The sequence below is a fragment of the Phocoena sinus genome, chromosome 9, assembly GCF_008692025.1.
Source record: "Phocoena sinus isolate mPhoSin1 chromosome 9, mPhoSin1.pri, whole genome shotgun sequence".
Lineage (NCBI taxonomy): Eukaryota > Metazoa > Chordata > Mammalia > Artiodactyla > Phocoenidae > Phocoena > Phocoena sinus.
The window spans coordinates 69,648,909-69,672,897 of record NC_045771.1 but is presented as its reverse complement, the minus strand read 5'-3'; the positions used below and the strand labels follow the sequence as shown (position 1 = coordinate 69,672,897).

General features: G+C 36.8%; 1 protein-coding gene across 1 annotated transcript in view; it reads left to right on the top strand.

Moving 5' to 3' along the window:
• The window catches only part of CRPPA (CDP-L-ribitol pyrophosphorylase A), a 323,188-nt gene that overhangs the window by 130,635 nt on the left and 168,564 nt on the right, over window positions 1–23,989 (top strand). Inside the window, exon 6 of the mRNA XM_032644013.1 lies at window positions 5,993–6,090. Coding sequence (XP_032499904.1) covers window positions 5,993–6,090 — 98 coding nt within the window. The remainder of the gene's footprint in view (window positions 1–5,992; window positions 6,091–23,989) is intronic.

Here is a 23,989-nt window from a genome sequence, read left to right as displayed (position 1 = left end):
AATTCTCATATAGTATCTTTTATTATTCCCATGTCTCCTGTTTTTCTTTTAGATACTTATAAGCTCCTTATAGAAAATTTGGCTTTACATAGTAATTGTTAGTCTCTCATCTCGTTTCATACATGTAAAATGCTGTCAAAGTATGAATATACTATTTTCAGATACAGAATTTGTATAAGATTTTGAAAAATTGCATTTACCTCAATAATTTAACAAATATTGGACACCCAAGAAGTGCCTTATACTTATAATTGAAATATAAACATTGCGTTTTTTCTTATAATATTGCCTTTAAAATATTGGGCACGAAATGTCTAAATTGTAAACTCCAGTGAGCCATGCAGATCAGAGTAGGAGTTGGGTGGGTTTGGGTTTCTTTAAAATTTTCACACTGAAATATCAAAGGGAAATGAGTAACCCAACACATTTTTTTTTCTCACTAAATTCGTCATCCTTCAGTTGACACGATATGGAGATGAGAGAAAACTACAAAATTATCCCCAAATTATTATACTCAAAAAGACTTATACCATTTTGATGGGATTAATCAGCTATCGTAGGTAATTTTTATGTTTTTTAAAGATAGAGAAACCTTTTATAAACCTCACATTATAGAAAATCAGTGCAGTGAGTAAGCAGAGGTTTTCAACCTGGCTGAACATTAGAATCACTTTTGGAGCTTCAGAAAGTACAGGCGAGAATTTTGTTGGGTGAGTTATAAGCATATGTATTTTAAAAATATAAAGGCAAAACAAAAAGATACTGAGAGTTGATTCTTAAGTGCAGCCATGTTTGAGAACCAGTTGAACCTAGTTTAGACTTTAAATGACCTTAGCCGGATAGAAAATTTATCATTGTTGGTGCTAAATGGTATTGATATGGACTGTAGACACTATTAGAAAGTGGCCAGTCTGGCACAGACTTCCATGTGGAATACAAGTAACTGGGAATTACAAGAAGTCAGCAGACAATACAGAAACCATCAAGATAAAAGATTGACTTTGTTCATTATTATGTTACGCTGTCTTGAATCTAGGTCCTTATTTATGTTTTGCTCAGTTGATCTTTAATGAACAGAATTAATTTTTAAATAAATTTATCCAGCTTTATTGAGATATAATTGATGTAAAACATTTTAAGTTGTACAATATGATGGTTTGTTAACATGTATATATTGTGAAATGATTATCACAAATAAGGTTAGGTAACAGATCCATCACCTCACATAATTAAAAATTTAGAGAGATGAATTTTAAAGTCCTCTACTATTTATATGTGTGTATGTGTGTGTATATAAATCTATTTTTAATTGTATCTTATTTCTTGGGGGGTTAGAATATTTTTTTATTTTAATATACTTTCAAACTTCAAAGATGGCAAGAATAGTACATATAACTTCCATCTGTCTTTTAGCCAGATCACCAGTTCACGGATTTTTTACATTTTGCCCCATTTGCGCTATCATTTGTTTTTGTGTGAGCTCATTATCATTTCTTCTTGTGTATGTTCATGCTATCTTTTGCTCTTTCTCTCTCTCTCTAGCTTTCTCCTTCTCTATCTTATAGAATTGTGAGATACTTAGTGGGTGTTTTAATCTGTTAAATTTATGGGAACTTCTTGCACAATAGCAGACTAATAAGGACAATAAAATTAATAATCCATGAGTCAAATGAGAAATCACAGTGGAAACTAGAAGTGTACCAGGTTAAAAAAAATGAATGAAATCTTTTAAATTGAAAATGAAATAATTTAAACTGAAAAATATCACAATGTTTGATGTATAAATAAAGCTGTTATTAGAGGAAAATTTAGAGCCTTAAATGTTGATCCTTGAACAACATGGGGTTTGGAACCTGACCTTCCTTACAGTGTAAAATTTGTGGATAGCTTTACAGTTGGCTTTCTGTGTCCACAGTTTTGGATCTGTAGATTTAACCAATCACACTCATGGAGTACTGTACTATGTACATATTGAGAAAAACAGGTGTAAGTGGACTCTCGCAGTTCGAGCCTGTATTCTTCAAGGGTTGACTGTATTAGAATAAAGGAAAAGCACAAAAGCCCACTATTTTTTTTCTTTTGTAAGAAATTAGAACAGTGAACTAAATCTATAGATAGTAGAATCAAGAAGATATTGAAGAAAATACTAAACATAAGTTAGAAGACAAGCATAAGAGAGAATCAACACAACTTTTATTTGAAAATGTTAATAAAATTGATAAAACCTTGGCAAAAGTGATCATGAAAAATATTGAAGGCTCAAATAATTATTATCAGAAATGAAAAAAGAGCATCAGTGATGATCCTATAGACATTGCAATGAGATGTGAGCAACTTTGTTCGTCAGCTTGGGCTGCCATAATGAAATACCATAGACTGGATGGCTTAAACAACAGGAATTTATTTCTCACAGTTCTGGAAGTTGGGAATTCCAAGATAAAGGTGCTAGCTGATTCATTTTCCAGATAAGGGCTCTCTTCTGGGCTTGCAGACAGCTACCTGCTTGCTGAATCCTCGCATGGATGTGAGAGGAAGGTTCTGGTGTCTTTTCCTCTTTTTATAAAGGCACTAATCCCATCATGTGGACTTCACCCTATGAGATGATCTTCACTTCATGATCTCATCTAAACCTAATTACCTCCCAAGGACCCTACTTCCTAATACCATCACATTGGGGGGTTAAAAGCTTCAACATGAACTTTGGGGGAACAGAAACATTCAGTCCATAGCTTTATGCTAATAGACTTAAATTTAGGTTAAATGAACACATTCATAGGCAAATACAACTAGGAAAAGTTGTTCATCCATTTAAGATATTGAATCTAATTAAAAACGCTACCACAAAGTTGACTTTTACCAGTGAATTTTACAAAAACATTGAAAAGAAGAAATAACACCAGTCATACACATTTCTTCAGAAAATAGAAAAAGAGAGAACTTTCCAACCCATTACATGAAGGCAGTGTAAATGTTTAATAAACCTCTGACAAGGACCTTATAAGAATAAAATTGCAGGCTAATTTTTATCATGAACATAGAAGGAAAATTCTAAAGTTTGCATTATCAGATTAAAAAATTATGATTTGGAAAAAAGGAAATAAAATTTTGTTCACAATTGACATGTTTATATATATAAAAAATTTGAAATAACTTGTAAACCCTTAGAATTTATAAGTGAATTTAGCAGTTACTAAATGCAAAGACTGTATATAAATCTTAAGATATTTTTGTACATCAACAAGTAGAAAATGCAACTAAAGATATTATTTACAATAGCATCAATAATGTTTTTTAGAAATTTAACAAAAGTTGCAAAAAGACTTTACACTGGAGACTGTAAAACACTGAGAAAAATTAAGGAAGATCTCAATAAATAGAGGAATATATTATGTTTATAATTGAAAGGCTTGTGATTTTAAAGATGTCATTTTTGTCTAAAAAGCAGGTGAGGGACTTGCCTGGCTGTCCAGTGGTTAGGACTCCGCGCTTCCACTGCAGGGGGCCCCGGTTCCATCCCTTAATAGGGGAACTAAGATCCCTCAAGTCTCACACATGACCAAAATACTTAAAAGTAAATAAATAAATAAATAGCAGGTGATTTTGTGCAAATTTATTGTAAAATTTATATGGTAATGCAAAGATTCCTGAACAAAAAGCTATTTAGAACAGCTGACACATGGCAAAAAATTAATGCCAAATTGATTTTGAGTTACTTCATTTTATTTATACAGTTGATCTTTGGACAACATGGGTGTTAGAGGCACTGACCCTCACAAAATTGAAAATCCACATATAATTTATAGTCAGCCTTCCCTATCTGTGGGTTTAACCAACTGAGGATCATATAGCACTGTACTATTTCCTATTGAAAATAATCTGTGTATAAGTGGACACTTTGCAATTCAAACCCATGTTCAAGGGCTAACTGTATCTCAGTTTTGGAGGGGGATAATGTCCGTTTTAATTTATTGTTGATTTACATTTGATAGAGCTTGGAATTCTATAAAGGATATATGATGAAACAAGGAAGGGAAATCTGCATATGTTGTGTTTTGTTTTAAAAAGTATTGTTTATGCATTATTTTATAAATTAGAATTGTGGTGCCATCATATTATATATGTAGTAAATTACTTTGTACTTACACAGTAAATTTTTTATTATAATGTTTTTGGTGTATGTGAAAGAAGCATTTGGAAATGTAACTGAATTTTTGCTAGGACATTACAAAGTCCAAATTTCTCCAAATATTTAAGAGAATACAATACATACATTTGAATTAACTTGGTTTTCAAAAGCTACTGCTCGTACTATAGTTACATCTAAAGCTTTCAGGATAGTCTAGGTATTCAGGAAAGCATGGGACCTTTATGTTCTGGCTTCACTGAGTATACCACTTCATAGCTCACTGCTAAATCATTAAATGATTTTTTGAGTACTTATCTTGTCTCTTGTCACAATAAGTTTATGCTTGTACCCTTTCTACCCCAATACATTAAATTTTTAAAAAATCTTGTTTCTCTTAATCACTTTCAAAGCCTCTTGGCTCTACTAAGCAAAGTTTACCTTTCAAGAGTGAGCTCCTAGCTCATTTTAGCATAAAGATTTATTTAATCTTGACAACCAATTTCCCTTTCTAATCACAGTGATGTTCCATAGCAGTTAATATCTGTACCTTCCATTTGTGTTCTTAATTATATTTAATTTTATTAGGCTTGTGTAACTTAAAATTATGGACATTTTCAAGTTGGTAGGAACCTGAATCTGTCACATAGATTCACAATAATATTGTTTGCAGGGTCATCATGAGAAATAGTGTGAATATCGGGTATGGCTCTTGGAACATATACTATTATTGTTAAGTGGGAGGTAGGTAGTAACAGGAATACCATTAACTGGTGACATTATTATTTTAAATGTTTTGGACTTCCCTGGTGGTCCAGTGGTTAAGACTCCACGCCTCCACACTTCCAATGCAGGGACATGGGTTTGATCCATGGTTGGGAAACTAAGATCCCACATGCCGTGTGCCGAGGCCAAACAAAACAAACCAAACCAAAACAAAACAAAAATCTCTCTTACAGTTAATAAAACAGCTATGATTTATTGAAAAAGAAAAAAAAGTTTGGTTCTCCCCAGCTTTTTTTTTTGAAGAATCATTAACTGTTGCTAGAATAGTGTTTCTAGAGAGCCTGTTATGTGGAGTTGCCAGTGTAAGAAGCAGCTAGGTCCTAAGTTAAACTCACGTTTGGTTTGGGACTCCAAACCAAAAAAAATCCATGACATAATACCATGAAATGTGTTCTTAACTGGCAGCAGTATAGCCATTTCTTAGTATTTTAGATCTGTTTACTGTAAAGGAGGACTGCATGTATTTGGGGAGAGTGCATCCAGGGTTTACAGAGGTGAATATCACTATGTCATACAGCTTATGATTTTAAATTATATCATCTCAAGCCTTCCAAATTCGAAGAAAATCTATTTTTGACTATTTTCACTTGTTGTGGTAATAGTTAAACAGGCAGGAATTTAATTGAATTGACTGGAATGGCAAGGAAAATGCTGTGCATAGCCAGGGCACCAGGTGGCACAGTGAGCTGTACGCAGGAGACATCTTATGGCCTAACCAGAGGATCTGCCTGGGAGATGGGATTCAGTCAGATTCTGGGAGATTCCTTGTAAATGTGGAAGGATTGAATTCTTGAGCCAAGTAGCTGTCACCTGCAGTTACTCTCTTCAAATATATCCAAAGATCCTTATTTCTGTTGCTTACATGATGTCCTGTTTACCCACCCACAAAATGTTAAAGACATAGATTTACTGACTTGAGTCCAGGACATCTCTGTGCAGTCCAAGTCACTCCACTTGGCCTAAAGCCCACACCTCCCTATTCTTGTTCAATAGTTAGGAACAGCGGGTTAGTATAGGTTTCAGCATACTGGGCTTTGTTCCATATTCTGTTTGAAACAATATTATTTTTCTTTTTTATCTCAGAAAGAATTTCACAACAAATTTGTGTAGTTATGGACACAAAAGAAGATGAAGAACATGTAGGTCATCGTCTTGAAGAAATGCTAAAAAATGAATTAAATGTAAGTATTCAAAGATCCAGTTTGATAAAATACGTTTGATTGCCACAGATTTTTATCATAAAAGATGCTTTCCTTGAGAAGGCATAAAAGTACTTTCAAGCTAATTTTCATATTTTGCTATAATGCAGTCCTGTGTTTTGCCATCACTTTTGACTTGAAATACAATTAGTTCCCCTTCTCCACTCCTCTTCTGGATTTCCTCCCCACCTTCATTCTCCAAGTTCTATTTCTTCTTTAAAATTCAGCGTCAGTGTGACTTCTTTAGAAAGCCCCCCACCCCCACCCCGCCCCGGTGCACATGAGCCCCTGCGTGAGGTTGACACTTGTCTTGAGAATCACGGTGCCCAGCACATGCTAGATGCTTACTAAAGTTTGTTGAATACATGAAGAAAAGAAAGAGATTAAGAAGAGAGAGAAAAAAAAGAGAGAAGCAGATATGCAAAAGATAGCATAATTATGATATTGAAGAAGTGAATGGATGTTTCTTGCTCCCCCCCCTCCCTTTTTGGAACTGATCAAGGTCCAGGTTAACCTCATATTTAATATTAGGGTGAAGGAAATGCAAGAAGTAGCCGTGAGTGTGAAGCGGTGTACAGGAATTATTTACTACTTTTACCCCTAAGGACATCCATTATTTTTGTGACAGTTTTGTGCTTTGAAATGTTTTGCTTGCCAAGGTGCTTTTATTGTTTTCATCAGTTTCCTTGTTTTCATTAAAATGTATAACTGCCTGGGTTTATGATCAACATGTCATGGCTTTTTAACAACATACATAATTCTAGTTGAAAGCAAAAGGAAAAAGTTTATTTTAGTAAGCTAGTTCTATCATGATAGCACAGTCAGTAAAGAGAACAGGCTCTGGTATCAGATTGCCAGTACTCAGATGTCTGTTTTATTGCCTCATTTCCTTATCTTAAATTGAAAATGTTAATAACATCTACGCTGTAAAGTTGTTGGGACAACTGAACTTTAAAAATATATTTTAATGTGCTTAGAAAAGCATCTGCCATACCGTAAGTTTTCAACAAATATGAACTATAAGAGACTTAACAATGACGTCTATTAACATCTCAACTCATCAGTTGAGATGAAGGTGTGATAGTATTAAGCAGTAGATACTATGAGCTCCCAAATTTCTGTCCTGTATTAAATACATGAACTGTTAAATACATAGATTCCTGGAATGTGTAAATATTTAGTGAATCATCTGGGATAAGTTCTGGAATTTCAGTTTTTAACAAGCTCCCCGTGGTCGTTTTGATGGCATTCAGTGCTAAATTCTACCAGTAGCATTTGGAGCAACAATCTAAAACTGGAAAGAAATGGCAGCCACCTCAGCTGTCTCTTGGGTGTAAAGGTTATACTTCAATCTTCTTTTCCAAGTTGCCTTTATTCGTAGACTTTCTGAGTATTCCTCCTCTGTTGCTGGAACTTTTAGCACCTTGTTCTTTGCTTTCTATCTCAAATTCACCTGTTAAGAATCTGTTCCTAAGTTCTGTGCCCTAATTTCTCTGCTGCACCCTGCAGGATATTTAAGTGTACATAACTTCCCATTATCTGACCTCGTGAGGCAACGTTTTGCCTGAAAAATAGTCTTCTACTCTTGGATGATTTCATTCATGCTTTATCCATTCAGTGCAGAAGCCAATAAGATGGAATCCTGAAAGAGTGTTACTGGGACTTGGGCTATCAACCCTAGGTTTAGAGAGCTGGGTTCTACACTCTTGTTGAGCATCCAACTGATGCATCCTGTGTCACTCATTCCTTGGTCTTCCCAGTGTTAGATTCTACAAAGAGTCCTTTTTGTTACAATTATTATGATAGTCTTTTTTTGTTGCTACTTTTCCTGTATATGTTTGGTAATTACTGATCTAAATCAAATAGACTGCCAGATATTTCTTCAGCAAAGATAGGTTTCTTCAGGATAAACAGACAATTGAAATTTGGGGTCTGCAACCATGACAAGCCGCATGCAAGTCCCCCCATAGCAAGGGAAGGACACTTTTATAGAAGGAGCAAGGAAGTTGGGAGGGCTTGAGTAAATAGACAGCCTGTGGTTTCTATTTGCTGAGTCCTTGCCGGGAGAGAAGAGGACTGCTTCTTGTTGGGCTCAGCTGTAGTCGCAGGGTGTGAGGGCTCCCCCTTCTGGTCTCCCAACTCTGTTTTAAGAGAGAAATTTGTTTATTCATTATTTTGTGTGTTTTTTTCTAATTTTTATTAGAGTATAGTTGATTTACAATGTTGTGTTACTTTCTGCTGTACAGCAAAGCGAATCAGTTATACATATACATATATCCACTCTTTTAGATTCTTTTCTCATATAGGCCATTACAGAGTATTGAGTAGAGTTCCCTGTGCTATACAATAGGTCCTTATTAGTTATCCATTTTATATATAGTCGTGTGTATATATCAGTCCCAATCTCCCAATTTATCACCCCCCCTTTCCTCCTTGGTAACTATAAGTTCGTTTTCTGCATCTGTGACTCTATTTCTGTTTTGTAAATAAGTTCATTTGTACCATTTTTAAAGATTCCACATATAAGCGATATCATATGATATTTGTCTTTCTCTGTCTGATGTACTTCACTCAGTATGACAATCTTGAGGTCCATCCACGTCGCTGCAAATGGCATTATTTCATTCTTTTTTATGGCTGAGTAGTATTCCATTATGTATGTGTATACGACATCTTTTTAATCCATTCATCTGTTGATGGACATTTAGGTTGCTTTCGTGTCCTGGCTGTTGTATGTAGTGCTGCAATGATACATTGGGTTCATGTATGTTTTCAAATCATTGTTTAAATAATGATATGGAATTTAGGGGGTACACAGAATGGTGTGTAACTGGCGCTGTGCGATTTTTTTTCTTCAGTGCCTTCGCTTCTCAGGTCCTGTCCTTCTCATTTCCAGTGTCCATTGTTTTCAGTGCACTTCATCTACCTACCTGTTGGGCCCAGTCTGGATATAGCCATTATCTTAACTGTGCTGAAAAATAAATACTAAGGCTATTTCTTAACTTCTGACCACAATATTTTACCTTTCCTTATCTTACACTAAATTACTCTAACTGCACATATTTAAATTTTATAGGAAACTCTAATCCCACTGTCTTCTCTCTTTCAGCTACCTTTTGTTTCACACTTTACTTCGATACCATGATCCATCACTTGAGTGGATCATGGATCTTTTACCAGTATCTTTAATTCCCTTGTCCTTCTATTAAACCCAGTTAGTAAAACCTCATTCATGTTATCAGTCTAACTTTTCACTTCTCTGAGCCTGTATTCAGTCTTAACACTGCTGGAGAGAAGCATACAACAGTGTAGATCATTGTACTTTAAAAATACTGGTCTTCGTTCTTCACTGGGCCCTGAGTGTTGTAAAGCAAGCATACCGTGATTCCATTGTGAGCTCCCCATTCTCCTCAGTGGATATTTTAAACCTTTTCCTTTCTCCTTAAATGTCTAACCCAGGTTTCTTAACCTTGGCACTATTGGCATTTTGGACTAGATATTGTGAGGGACTGTCCTGTGCCTTGGACACTGTTTAGCAGCATCCCAATCTTCTACCCACTAGATGACAGTATTATACCTCCTAGTTGTAGCAAACAAAATGTCTCCAGACATTGCTAAATGTTGCCTGGAGCGGGGACAAAATCATCCTCTGGTTGAGAACCACTGGTCTAACCCCACCATCTTTACCTCCACTCTTAAATATGGTCTTATCTCTAACTTCAGAGTATAATTATATACTCCAATATGGGAACATTCCTATCTTCCAAGCCCCAACCTTTAAAGAATCTTCCATCTGTAGCCATCTTCTCATTGAGACTATTTCCTCTCCTGAGCTCTGGTTCTCTTCCCCCCTTCCCCCTCCCCCATGAACAGATACGTGTTCCTTCCATTAAAACAAAAACAAAGAAACAGTTCTAAACCCAAGGTTACCCTGTAGCCAAACTTCTTTAAAATAATTTATCTTCTCATTCCTCAGTTCACTGCATTTTGACTTCTGCCGTAGGAAGTGCTCTCGGTGAAGTCCTCAGTGACCTTCCTATGAGAAATCCACAAGACATTTATCAGTCTTACCTTATTTATTGCACCACTTGACTCTCTTGTCTGATACTATTTTTTCTAGAAGGAGTCATCCAGTAGATTCTGTAACATCTTGTTTTTCTTTTATCCTTTTTCATTTTTGGCTGCTGCTTCTAAGTTTCTTTTGCAGGATTCAAGATTCTATTGATGATATTTAGATTTTTGTACATAGGTAAAATTGGACGTCTTTAAAAAAAATGCTGGTGGCTTCCAGTATCCTTCATTTGCTAGGGACACAAAATATTCTCTAGCCCTGTGTTTAATTATTCATTTTTCTGCATTTCAGATCTGTATATTCAGTCAGAGGTCCCTTAAATGTCGATGATGTCGATGATATTTCACATTCACAAATTCTTTTTCCAGCCAGTCCTTCTCCATCTGCTAAGGTTTCAGTCTGTGAAAATGCATATCATTTCCTCATTCTCTAAATCTCGTATAAAGTTTGACTCATTCTCTATCTCACTTCCAAAGCAAATCAAGTTCCAAAACATTTGAATTCTACCTCTCATTATCCTTCATATGTGTCCTTTTATCTTCATTGCCACTGTCCTAGGCACCCCAACTGTTGTCTGGATTATTGCAACAGCCTGTTAACTGACCTCCAGCCTTCAATTTTGCCCCTCTCAGATTTATTCTTTATGGGGCTGTTTGAATGATTGTTCTAAATTGTTTATCATGTTATTCCCTATTCAAATCTGTTTCTTGGTTTTCCATTGCTTCTAAATTAATATAAAAATTCCTTGCTATGTCTCATAAGATCTCTCACATGACTACTACTACTAATAAAAATAACAATAATAACAGCCAATGGTTTTCAGCACTTATTTTATGCTAGGTACCATAGCAAGTGCTCTTAACAACCTTTTGAAATGGGTACTGTTAACGTTTTTTTCCAGATGAAAGAACTGAGGCATGGAGGGGATGTTTTTTTTTGTTGTTGTTGTTTTGGTTTTTTTTTGCGGCACGCGGGCCTCTCACTGTTGTGGCCTCTCCTGCTGTGGAGCACAGGCTCCGGACGCGCAGGCCCAGCGGCCATGGCTCACGGGCCCAGCCGCTCCGCGGCATGTGGGATCTTCCTAGACCGGGGCACGAACCCGTGTCCCCTGCATCAGCAGGCGGACTCTCAACCACTGTGCCACCAGGGAAGCCCTAGAGGGGATGTTTAAATGGTTCTTGTTAACATTGTTGTGAAGGGGCAGAACAGGGACATGGACATGAACTTGGATTCATGTAACACCAAAATCTGTCTTCTTAACCGGCACCCTTGCCAAACAGCCCCGCACTCTCTAACTGTGCACTCTTCAGGCCAGCTCTACTTTTTGCAGCTTCTCAAATGTGATAGTACTTTCTTCCCTCCAGGGCCTTCACCCACGATGTCATTTTCCCCAGGGAGCTTTTCCTGAAAAGCTTTGCTTTTCCCCTGAAGTCTGGTTTATGTACCCTTCTATTGTGTTTTGTGAGAGGCTATACAGCCCCATGTGAGGTCTTCCCAAAGCATGATGCAGTCTTAATAAAAGGGGGACATTTATTGAATGTTGAATAAATAAATGGATGGATAAATGATCACAACTTCTTATTACTAAGTTGGACATTGTATTATATATTGTACTGTGCTTGCTGCATAACAAGTTACCCCCAAGTTTAGTGACCTTAAGTAACAAACATCTACTGTCTCAGTTTCTGTGAGTTAAGAATCTAGGCACAGCTTAGCCAGGTTCCTTTGACCCAAGGTCTTTCATTTGATTACTGTCAAGCTATCTGTCCTCTATAGGCTGTCCTTTACGGTCTAATCTGAAGACTTGATGTGGAGGTAGATTCTGCTCTCAACATTACGTGGTTGTTGGCAGGTCTCAATCCCTTGCCATGTAGGCTTGTCCACAGGGTTGCCTCACCACATGGCACTCAGGATTGAAGGCCCAGTAGTTTTGTAGCCTAATCTTAGAAGTGACATTCCATCATTTCTTTCGTATTCGGTTCATTTGAAACAAGTCTGTATGTCCAACGCACACTCAAGAGGAGGGAATTATACAAGGTTGTGAATACTGGGAAGTGTGGTTATCATTGGGGGGGTGTTTTAGAGACTGATTATCACAAACTGTTACTATCTCAAAATAAATCTTCTAAGTTGTAAAAAGAAAACACCCACTAACATGGCCATCCTAGTTTCCTGTGGCATGTGAGGCAGTACTCTATATAGACCTAAGTCTTCTCTGAACATCAGAAATTTGCTTTATTGTACCTAAAATTTCCTCATCAAGATCATCATCCATTTCAACTATAATTCCCTAGTCAAATGAGTCAAACAGTCTATTTTATATGGATTCTAGGCCTTAGTAATTGAATCTACCAGAAATTCTGTATAAAAAAACTCCAGAGGTGATCAGAAAATTCTGAATAGTTTTGGAATCAACAACGGACACGAGGCACTAACTAGCCAAAACCAACAGCCTGAGGACATACTCTCACCAAGGAATGAATATAATCTCCTAAATTAAATGTCATTCTATCCAATACAAACCAACCAAGAAAAGAATTAATGACTAATTTCTTTAGATTTTTATGTTGATCAGTCCATAGTATAGCCGTAGGTAACCTGTTGTATAATCTGATGAAACATACTGACTATAACATGAATTTTAGAAGAAATGAGTCTAATGAAGGTAGAAATTGTAAAACGGAACTTTGTGTGTCCTGTTAACTTACTCAGACAATCTTGGTTGACCTTCAGAGGAGATGTCATTCATTTCTGCTAAATCTGCCCTGGCTTCTAAATTTGCCTAAAAACTATTAAACCACACAAGGACTTATCAGGATGTTTTCTCTCGTAAACAGTCACAAGACTAACAATTATGGAGTGCCTTCCATTTGTCAGAGAGAATATTATGTATTAATCCTTTAAAATAAACTTATGACTTTCCCTCTCATTTTACAAGTAGAAATAGGGAAACGTTATGGCTTAATACTTTGTCTAAGATTATATAACTAATTGAATGTAGGTGCTGCTTGATTCATTATGATTTCTACTACTGAATATTTTTCTAAGGAACGGTGAAATAAAGAATTTGAAGTTTGACAGAAGGATTATATCTAAGGTCAGAAAGAAGTCTCCTTGTAAAAGAAATTACCAGTTTTCTATAATTTTCTCTCCCTTTATAAGGGCACATTTATCTTATGGCATTTTTCAGCCTATAACTTATAGACAAACGCAAAATGCCACATATTCTAATATTTTTACCTCCAGAGCTTTTGTCTCATTTTGCAAAGGACATATAAAAAGCATGAAGTCACCACTATTAAAATCCACGCACCTGTAGGGCAGATCTGTGTAGGTGTGGAGCTGCTCAATGCACAACAGGAGGATTGTTTTATTGGCATGAAAAGAAAGGATGTTTCCTGATGAAACTGAAGGAAGAAATTGAGTATGCTTATTATAATTATCCATGCTAGATTTTGAGACATACCTTAGTGATGAACTGAATATCTCAACTCTAATGTAATGATACACACCAAATACATGGAGGAGGTTGCTAAAAAGTGAAATAAGGAATTAACTGAGTAGAGACTTAATGCTCCCACCCTCCATACACATGCAGATTTCACTCAGACTTAAATTTCAAGACTTCATTATCAGGCTTGTTAGATTCCTTCTTTGATTTCTTTAAGGAGGTCGAAGTATTTCACAGAACCTACCTACTTTGGAGACAGAGGTCTCTAGAAGATACGTCAGGGCAGTAGACAGTGATGGAAGAGACCTTGCCCCTTCTTCCCAACTCTCACTGAAAAATAATTTTTGCCATATACTGTGCTGAGAACAGTAAGGAATTTAGAAGTAGGAAGATTGGTCTTTCATTAGTTACTTAATTCATGAATGTATTTACCAAATATTAAATGCCTATCAAGATTTAGTAACTGGATTTATGCAGTTGAACTAAGCAGGTATTGTTCCCTGTCCTCAAGGAGCATACTGTGCAGTTGGGGATAAAACAGTAAACAAACACACAAAAAATGTTTAATTACAAATTGTGATAATGATACTAAGGAAAAAGTAAACTGTCCTTATGTAAGAGAGCCCTGGATAGTGATTTAAGTTGCGAGTAGAGGGCAGTAAGTGAGCATCTCTTGACAGATGTGGCATTTACTTAAGGCTAAACTGCTGGTATTCACGAGTTAGCTATTTAGAGAGAAATACAGAAGGAACAGTGTGTGAAAGGTCCTTGAAGAGCTTCGTTCAGGGGCACTGAAATAAGACTTGTATGACTGGAGTGGAGGTGGACTGGTGGGAGGTGAGGATAGAGACCGCGAGGGTCTAAATGCAGCCTCGTAGGCTTTGTTAAGCATACTGTGACTACCACCACCTACACTACTACTGTAACCACTACCATTACTTACGTTTTGTCCTACAAGCAAAATGAAGTGGTAGAAGACTTCAGCTGAAAATGTCACGATGCAATTTACATATGTAAGAAGACTGTTGGCGGCTGCTGCTTAAAAGTAAAATTCTGTGGAAAAAGACAGGTAGTATTTAATGTTTTTATACCTCACAGAACCCCTAAAATCACAAGTGTCTTCAACCCAATTTTTGTTCCTATAATAGAAGAAAAGAAGCTCCTGAAGAATGCTGATCTATAATCTGGACAAACAGGGACCATAGGGGCTTTTTGTGTGTTTTGCTTATCCACCCCTTCCTGTTTCCTGGAGCACATAATTTAATTATTGTTTTGTGTAACCACAAATGACAAGCAGGATATAACTGAAAATCATTTGCTTTCCTGGGTGAAAGGCATGCTTCGGTTTTGTTGAGGTTGTCTGTGGTACCTAGTTTATTTTTCCTAATGCCCTCGAGGTTTTGTCCAGGGTATGGATCTGTGCCTTTTTTTTTTTTTTAATAGACGTAACTAAATTCAGTGTATGACATATTCGTCAAGCAAAACATCCAAAATAGCAAATGAAGTAAGAAGAAAAGCAGAAATTAAAGAAATAGAACAAATCTAGTCATCTCAGCATTGTAAGACCTGTTCAAATTAGGGTTATTTCATGCTGATTTTGGCACATAACATTTTAAAATATTATGTTTAATGTACTGATTTTTCATTTTTTTGAAGCTGAACACTGTACAGTGTAATAGTGAAATAACACTGTGAACAGTGTTTCTCGGGCCTCTGAGTCTGAACAATGCCAACAGAATTAATTCATTTAGAGTATGCGGTTTTGGTGTATGTACAAGACTACATAAATTAGCTGAAGACCATTCAATAAAATCCATTTAGTTTGTTTGGGATGTTAGCCAGATTTCCTGATCAGTTTTCCAGAGGTAAAAATGTCCAAAAATCACTGGACCACCTAGTTGCTTGGGATGGTATTAATTATGTTCATGCTCTATTTAATAAAAGTAACAGTTTATAATTATAATTGGTTGTCAGAGTTTTAGAATTTGGTTATTGATGAGGGAGTAAGGATAATCCTCCCTAAATGCCACTTTCTCTACTTTTCCTTTGTATACTTAACATGTATTCACCTTTTGTATCTGTGTGTATTTTTGAAACATAGAGACATATTGAAATATTACTCTTTCTAAAGGAACCAGATGGTTAATTTGTAAAAATGATAATCCTTGTCCGCTTAGGAATTAGGTCGCTGCACACAAGTTCTAGTTACGTTATGCTAAGTTAAAAACAAATAAGCCAAAAGAATAGCCAACATCTAGCATTGGGGATATATTTGTAAAAATCAGGTCTTCTCTTGTAATTCAGGAAATTGATTTTACACACATGGTAAATGTGTTTAGAGGGAAAATTTTTATAAGAAGCTGAAAAAAATTGCTCTTTGGCATGTAGATTATAGTTTCCTACCTTCAACAGTTGATTTTCATGAATATGTATACACTAATTTTCTTATGCTATTTAAATTGAGATAAAGTTTTACAACTTATTCACTCATGTCATTTCATTTTATTGATTTCTTTTTGGTTCTGAATAGAGGATATGTAATGTTTTTAAAATAATTATACTTATTAATGTTTCCCTAATAATTGAGTTTGGTGATACATTTCAACTATTTGCATGTGGTATGACTATAGTTAGTAACACCATATAGTAGATTATTCTTTTGTTCTGGTGGCTTTAAGTAAATAATGTCTGCAAGCTTTTTGCTGTTTTAGGGAAACTAAACCAAATATACCCCTTTGAACTTGTGGTCAGAATAAATTATCCATGGTGTCTTGGTACCTGAGAACTTCTTTTCAAAGCTTTGTAGTACTTGTCTCCTTAGGTTAAATATCTCCTCTCTTTCTCCTCATATCTTCAATGACTGTTCGCTGCATGTGAGTCAGAGTCTATACATTTTGACCCATTATTTCAGACCTCTCTTCACAATGTCAACTCTCTGTGGCCCAGCATATTGTCTTGCTCATGCTTTGAAATTCTCTAGTTTTCTCTCACTCTTTTTCACTCAGTGTTCTGCTTGATTGCATGCCATCCTTGTCAGTTCTGTTTAATACTTGATTTAATATTACTGTTTCCATGAAGTTGTTCCCATTTTTTCTGGTTCTTGGACTTTCTAAACTACTTACTGACAGAGGTGTCATTCTGCATATGCTACTTTTTATTGTTATTCTTTTGCCTATCGCTTTCACCATCTCTTTTATCGCTGATCTCTTGCACAGTGCCGTGTATATGGGGGAGCCAGATAAATAGCTGTGGTTAGTGGTGGTAGAATGATGAACAAGCAAGCTTCTGGAATACCCCTCCACCTGGACATCAGCCAAATGTGTTTCTGGAGATAAAGAGGTAGCTGCTGGGCGTCCATCAATCATGTGAACAGTTGAGAAGAGTTTAGAACACAGAGTACACCCAAGAAGTTATAATTGATTTCCCAACCAGAAGAAAACTGTTTTTACAAATGGAGGGAAAAGAATAGCAAATGAAAGATGTTGATGAGATGAACTGGAGTTAGCTATGGTGATAAAGTTGGTGGCCAGAAGCCTTCTGTGAGGAAAGGGGGAGGGAGAGAGAGAGAGTGATGGGGAACTGAGCTCTGCTGAGGGGGAATTGCAGTGGCGTGAAGAAACAGGTCCATAAGCAACATTTTAAGGTTTATTCTTTAGGATCTGTAATAAGATTCTATATCAGGATATGAATCTACCTTTCTGTATCACCTAGAAACATACTGCTTTAAAAATATCCTGAGGTAGATCATTGTTCACATACTTCTGAAATAAGTCACATGATCATGTTTTTGTTATTTTTGCTCAAAACGTAATTTATCCTTAATATTTAAAAAACGTTTTGGGCCTATGGGCTAAATGTATATTAGGTAACTCATAATGGAAAGTTGTATGAGATGGAAATCTTATTTTATATATACAGTAATTATATTTTTTACTCAAGAGGAAAATACATTAATAAAAATCTCTTACTATGTAGGGTCTGAACAATTATATTGGCAGTATTTGGATTGTACAAGTGTTAGGGTGGTATTAAATATTCCTTAAAAGTTGGGAATTCGCTGCAGTCACATGGTTAGGACTCTGAGCTCTCACTACTGAGGGCCCAGGTGTGATCCCTGGTCGGGGAACTAAAATCCCGTAAGCCGCACAGCATGGCCAAAAAAAGAAAAAAGAAAAAAAAGTTAATCAGTGCATTGTTTTTTTGTGGTTACATATGAAGGAACTCTTCACTAAGCTACTCATGCATGTTTCTAGCTGATTTTAGTTTTCTTCTTTTTTTATTTCCTATCTAATTTAAAATTAGAGACAGTGTTAAAAACTTGGTAGCAGACAGAGTTTGAGCTGAGAATATATTTTGTTCTATTTGTTTTTAATTTTTATTGGAGTATAGTTGATTTACAATGTTGTGTTAGTTTCAGGTGTACAGCAAAGTGAAGCAGTTACACATATACATATATCCACTCTTTTTTAGATTCTTTTCCCATATACATCATTACAGAGTACTGAGTAGAGTTCCCTGGTCTATACAGTAGGTCCTTATTAGTTATCTATTTTATATATAGTTGTGTGTATATGTCAATCCCAATCTCCCAATTTATCCCTCCCCCCTCTTTCCCCCTGGTAACCATAAGTTTGTTCTCTATACATGTAACTCTATTTCTGTTTTGTAAATAAGTTCATTTGTATTATATTTTTAGATTCCACATATAAGCGATAGTATAGAGACCTCATCTAGCCATTTTGAACACACATGTCATATTTATGGTATGTTATTTTAAAATTATATTTTAAAACACTTGTCTGATAAAATACAATTTTAGTATTTCCCTTGTTAAAAAATGACTCTACTAAAACCTTTAAGTTGTTAGAATATTACTGCTTTTGATGTCAGCTACTGATTTCTGAATAAATGCTGAAGGCCAAAAACCACAACTCTCCATTTAGCCCAGGATTTTGCAGTTGCTATGTTATTAACATTTTGGGACAGATAATTCTTTGTTCTGGAGGCTGGCCTGCGTGTGCATTATAGAATATTTAATAGCATCCCTGTCCTCTACCAACTCGGCACTGGTCGTACTTCCCTCTCCCACTTCTGACAACCGAAAATGTCTCCTGATATGGCTGAATTTCCTCTTAGGACAAAATTTCCCACAGTTAAGAACTGCTAATGTAAACTTCTGTTTCATGCACACTCAAATTTTACAATGGCTTGGGGATAAAGCTGTGTGTGTGTGTATATATACACACGTGTGTATACATATATATTTGTATATGTGTGTGTATATATAATTGTAATTTCTAATGAATGCATAGCTAAATGAAATAGACTCTTATCTTTAGACTATTTAAGTCATTTATAAAACTAATTGGAAACAGTATTTGGTGTGGATTCTAATTAGTGATTTCAAATTAATGACATTTTGATTAGAACATAACTTGTACATACTTTATTAGTGCATATTTATATGGAAACTAGGCTCTCATGATACTTCCATATATATCTGGGCAGTGTCTGTATTACTTAGAAAAGTTAAAATTTTGTAAATGTAAATTAGATTATGCTGTAAGTTTGGGAAGAATTTGAGGGAAAATACAGTTGAAGTAATAAATTCTTTAATTTTAGTCACTTAGGTTGCCATACTGATATATTTAATAAAAGGTATAGGTAACTTAGTTTAGATGATACAGAAAGGCAGTACCTTCAGTAGAATCAAGGTTAAAGTTACCTTCTGATTGTTAGTTGGAGGCACATTTCTCAGTAAATATATCTACTGAAAATGAGAGAGGACTTTTATATTATCTAACTGCGTGCTGCTTCCCAGTGTGATCCATGGACCAACTGTAGCAACATTACCTGGTTGCTTGTTAGAAATGCAGATTCTACTTATTGTGGCATTTTATACTACCACCAACAGAGTCAATTTCACACCCAAACAGAATTTATTGTTGTCAGTTTTATAATTTTAGCCATTTTTGTGGATGTATAATAGAACCATACTGTGTATTTGATTTGAAAAGATATCTGTGATGACTTTTTCATGTGTTTAATGATTAAGTACCTGTTCCATTTTTTAAATAAAATTTTAAAGTGGAAAAAAATGCAGATTCTTATACCCCGCTCCACATCTAATGGAATCAAAATCTGTATTTTTAACGAGATTCCCAGAGATTCTTATGCCTATTGAAATTGGAGAAACACAGGTCTTAACTTTATTTCATCTTGCCACTATGACCTCCATGAGGACAGAAACTGTCTAGTCTATTGCTGTGGTCTCAATGTGCTATCTAGTGTCTGGCTCAGAGCCCTCAATAGATAACTTATTGGTTGAATGAATGAAACTCTAACTTACGCTAATCCAGTGGATAGTAGGGTACCCTACTCTATGTGACTTTTAAAAAATTTTTAATTAAGACAGATAAGATTTGTTTACGTCAGCGTGCCAGTTCTCAGCTTGCAAATGTCTTATGCATTACTAAGAAACGTAAAGTGGTCATATTACCATGCATGCTTTTTAAACATATCATCCTTTATCATTTACAAAATGGATAATATTTACAAAATATGCCTGCCAAACATGACTTATGTGAGCTAATGTACTACAAGATCGCCCATTAGTTATATATAGTATAACGTTCTATAGTAAACCTCAGTGGAAAGATAAGCTTGAGCAGATTTGGTAGCTTTGCCTTTTGCCTAAACACTTTCTAGGAGCTTACCTGGTGGCGCAGTGGTTGAGAGTCCGCCTGCCGATGCAGGGGACGCGGGTTTGTGCCCCGGTCCGGGAAGATCCCACATGCCGCGGAGCGGCTGGGCCCGTGAGCCATGGCCGCTGAGCCTGCGTGTCCGGAGCCTGTGCTCCGCAACGGCAGAGGCCACAACAGTGAGAGGCCCGCATACCGCAAAAAAAAAAAAAAAAAAAAAAAAAAGGGCTTCCCTGGTGGTGCGGTGGTTGAGAGTCTGCCTGCCGATGCAGGGGACGTGGGTTTGTGCCCCGGTCCGGGAGGATCCCACATGTGGAGCGGCTGGGCCGCTGAGCCTGCGCGTCTGGAGCCTGTGCTCCGCAATGGGAGAGGCCACAGCAGTGAGAGGCCTGCATAACGCAAAAAAAAAAAAAAAAAAAAGCACTTCCTAGCTTTGGATGTATAATCTGTATGATAAAATGGGAGCCTAGAATTCTTTGTAATAGTGTTCTGGTTTGTTAAGATTAGGACTTGTATTTTCCATTCCACAATTCTTGTGGTTTTGCATCAGAAAAGTAACTGGCCTTCAAAGGGAATTTTAACAGTGAGACAGAGGGACATATAAAGGAGAACTTTCATTAAGGTTGTATTATCACAATAATTACTTCTGTAACCATCACCTGCTTGGCGTATATTGAATGCAGTGGTTCAGAAGCCCTTGACTCTTCCAGGATCAAATCTGAGGACCTGAATTGGACGACCTACCTTAGATACTCTCTTCCCTGTCTAGGACCCAGAGAAATGATCTGAGTTAGGGGATTGTCTGTGGTGACAATTAAGCTTTTTTTGTTTGTTTGTTTTTGTGGTACGCGGGCCTCTCACTGTTGTGGCCTCTCCTGTTGCGGAGCACAGGCTCCGGACACGCAGGCCCAGCGGCCATGGCTCACGGGCTCAGCCGCTCCGCGGCATGTGGGATCTTCCCGGACCGGGGCACGAACCCGCGCCCCCTGCATCAGCAGGCAGACTCTCAACCACTGCGCCACCAGGGAAGCCCGCAATTAAGCTTTTTAGCACTCAAATGACTTCCTCCAGATGAGATGTTTCTCCTGAGTTGACCTTGGGGCCTGTAGTGTCACTGCCCTCTGAGTAAAGTCTTGTGACTTCCATGATGTAGTAGTGGTTACCTGGAGTAAACTGACAGCCTGTGTACTTGAGAGGTTAACTGTTGAGAGTCCCACAGACCTTAGTCTGGGTATTACCCCTCACCGGCAGTACGGTCTCAGACAGATTCTTTAAACTTCTGTGCTTACCTTCCTTATCCGTAACATGAGGATAATGATAATATATGCAGAGGTATGTTATGTGGTTTCAGTAAGATAATTGTTTAACGTATTTAGCACAGATTCTGATGAATAGTAAAACCTCAATAAATGGAAGATTTAAAATGTAAAGGGATAATGGAGATGTGGTGATGTGTGAAAGGGTCATTTAAAAGTGGAAGTTAAGTGAGAAGCGAGTGGAATAATAGCAAACATTTAAGGTACACTGTATGGAAAGATGGTCATTAGTGTTTCACATAAATTCAAGAAAACAAAGATGAATGACATGACAGGACTCACACTAGAATAGGGACTTTCTAGAACAATGATTATTGGGGAAAGTCCAATCCATGGACTCAGGAACAGAGGCAGTATTCACTGCATTATAAGACTCTAACCTTTGTACAGTGTGGCTTTTAAGCTACATAGAAGGGAGAATCAGCCCTTTCCCTGGTGTGATAAGGGCCCGTGATCTAACACTGTTGCAGCATGGCAGAACCTTGGTTCTCGTGCTACTCTGCCTGCCTGAGAGGATTGAAACACTATCAAGACTGTGGTGTGTCTGACAGGCTAGGGTGTGAGTTGTGGTGGTAGCTTGGGAAGTAGGAGGCCACTGGTATGATCGACCAGCTTAGTGGTCATGGTTGGAGGTCCATAGTTGATATAGCATGGCAGAATGGTAACCTGATTTACTTACCACCTCAAAACTCTACCGACATTCATTGTTTTAAAGCTGTAGCTTTTTTCTCTGAAGCTTTCCAGAAGACCAGCCGATAGGGAAGAAGTTTTGGAAAATTTAATCCTTAACTCTCACATATTAATTTAACTAATCTATCAATTCTGATAAGTAAACTGAGCCATGGCGCTTAAGTAATTTGCCCTAAGTTGTACAGCAAATTTGTTGCAGAGCTAGATTCAAACACCAAGGGATCTTGGCTCCAGGTGCCATGTTCTTAACTGCAAGAAAGAGCTTTAGAGCTGTCTAAAAAAAATGTAAATAATTCAATGCTAGATGGACAAAACCTCCACAGAAGTCTAAAAATAACCATGAAGTAAATGTTAATTGGCAACTCAGAATTTGGAAATAGTACTTCTTAAAGGAGTGTCTCAGGTAAAGACTGCTGAAAAGCAGGATGGAGAGGCTCTGGGCTGTTACCCTGTGACTGAAGGTCCAGACACAGCACCCACAGGCCAGAGGTGACTCCATTGATAAAGACAGTGACTGATGAATTGATGGCCCAGACTCAGCATTCTGTTGGCATCAGTCATAGCTATGTAAGGTTCTCTGGATTTGCAGTATAGAAGTACTTTCTGCCCCAGCTTTATTGAGGTATAATTGACCAATAAAAGTTGCGTGTATTTAATGTATACGGTGTGATGTTTTGACATAACACTTTTAAATGATCACCGTAATCAAGCTGATAGATCCATCACCTCACATAATTACCATTTTCTTTTTTGGGGGTGTGGGTGAGAACACTTAAGATTTACCCTCTTAAGTTTATTTCAGTTATACAATATACTATTGTTAATTACAGCCACCATGCTACACATTAAATCCCTAAAAACGTATTCATTTTGCATAACGGAAACTTTGCCCTTGGACCAGCATCTCCCCATTTCCCCTACCCTCTGGCAGCCACAAGACTTTTAACTGTTAACGTGTTATCTACACAGTGAAAAGTGTATCTCTCTCTAATTCCCTTGTATATACCCACATTAGTGCCCTTGTTTGAATGGGAGGGAGGTGGGAAATTGATGGATTCAGATTAAGAAATGATCCAGCCAACATGTTCTGTAAAAAGAGTGCTGGCTTTCAGCACTCATGGGAACCTCTGACTCATGGGACTGGAAACACGTTTTTGAACCTCTGACTCATGGGACTGGAAACCAACGCTTTTCAGCCTTAGTTAAGCCTTAACTCTTCTTGAAATGGAAAACAGTTTTTGGCAACGCAGCTTCCTTCCTAATATCCCTACTTTAAATAGTACTTAGAATATGCAGATGTTTGCATTTTGTTAGTAGTATATATTTTGTAAATTCTTATTTTTTTATGATGTAAGGAAAGTATTTCATGGCGGGGGTTTTTCTTTTGGACATACTTTTTAAATTTTACTAAACACATTGGAAGGGTTGTTTTAAATTTTGTTTAAATGTTCTCCGAACCAGAATATTTGCAGAACAAGGAGTTCTAGCCAGCAGATTGTTCCATTTGTTGTGTTTGAGTGTGGAAACGTCAGGAATGATAGCTTAAGATGATGCCATAGAACTTTTTCATTAACAGCCTAATAGCATTGTCTAAGGTGGTCTTTGTTTATTAAAGGTGTCAAAGTCTCCTTTGCTATGTTTAGGTAGAATC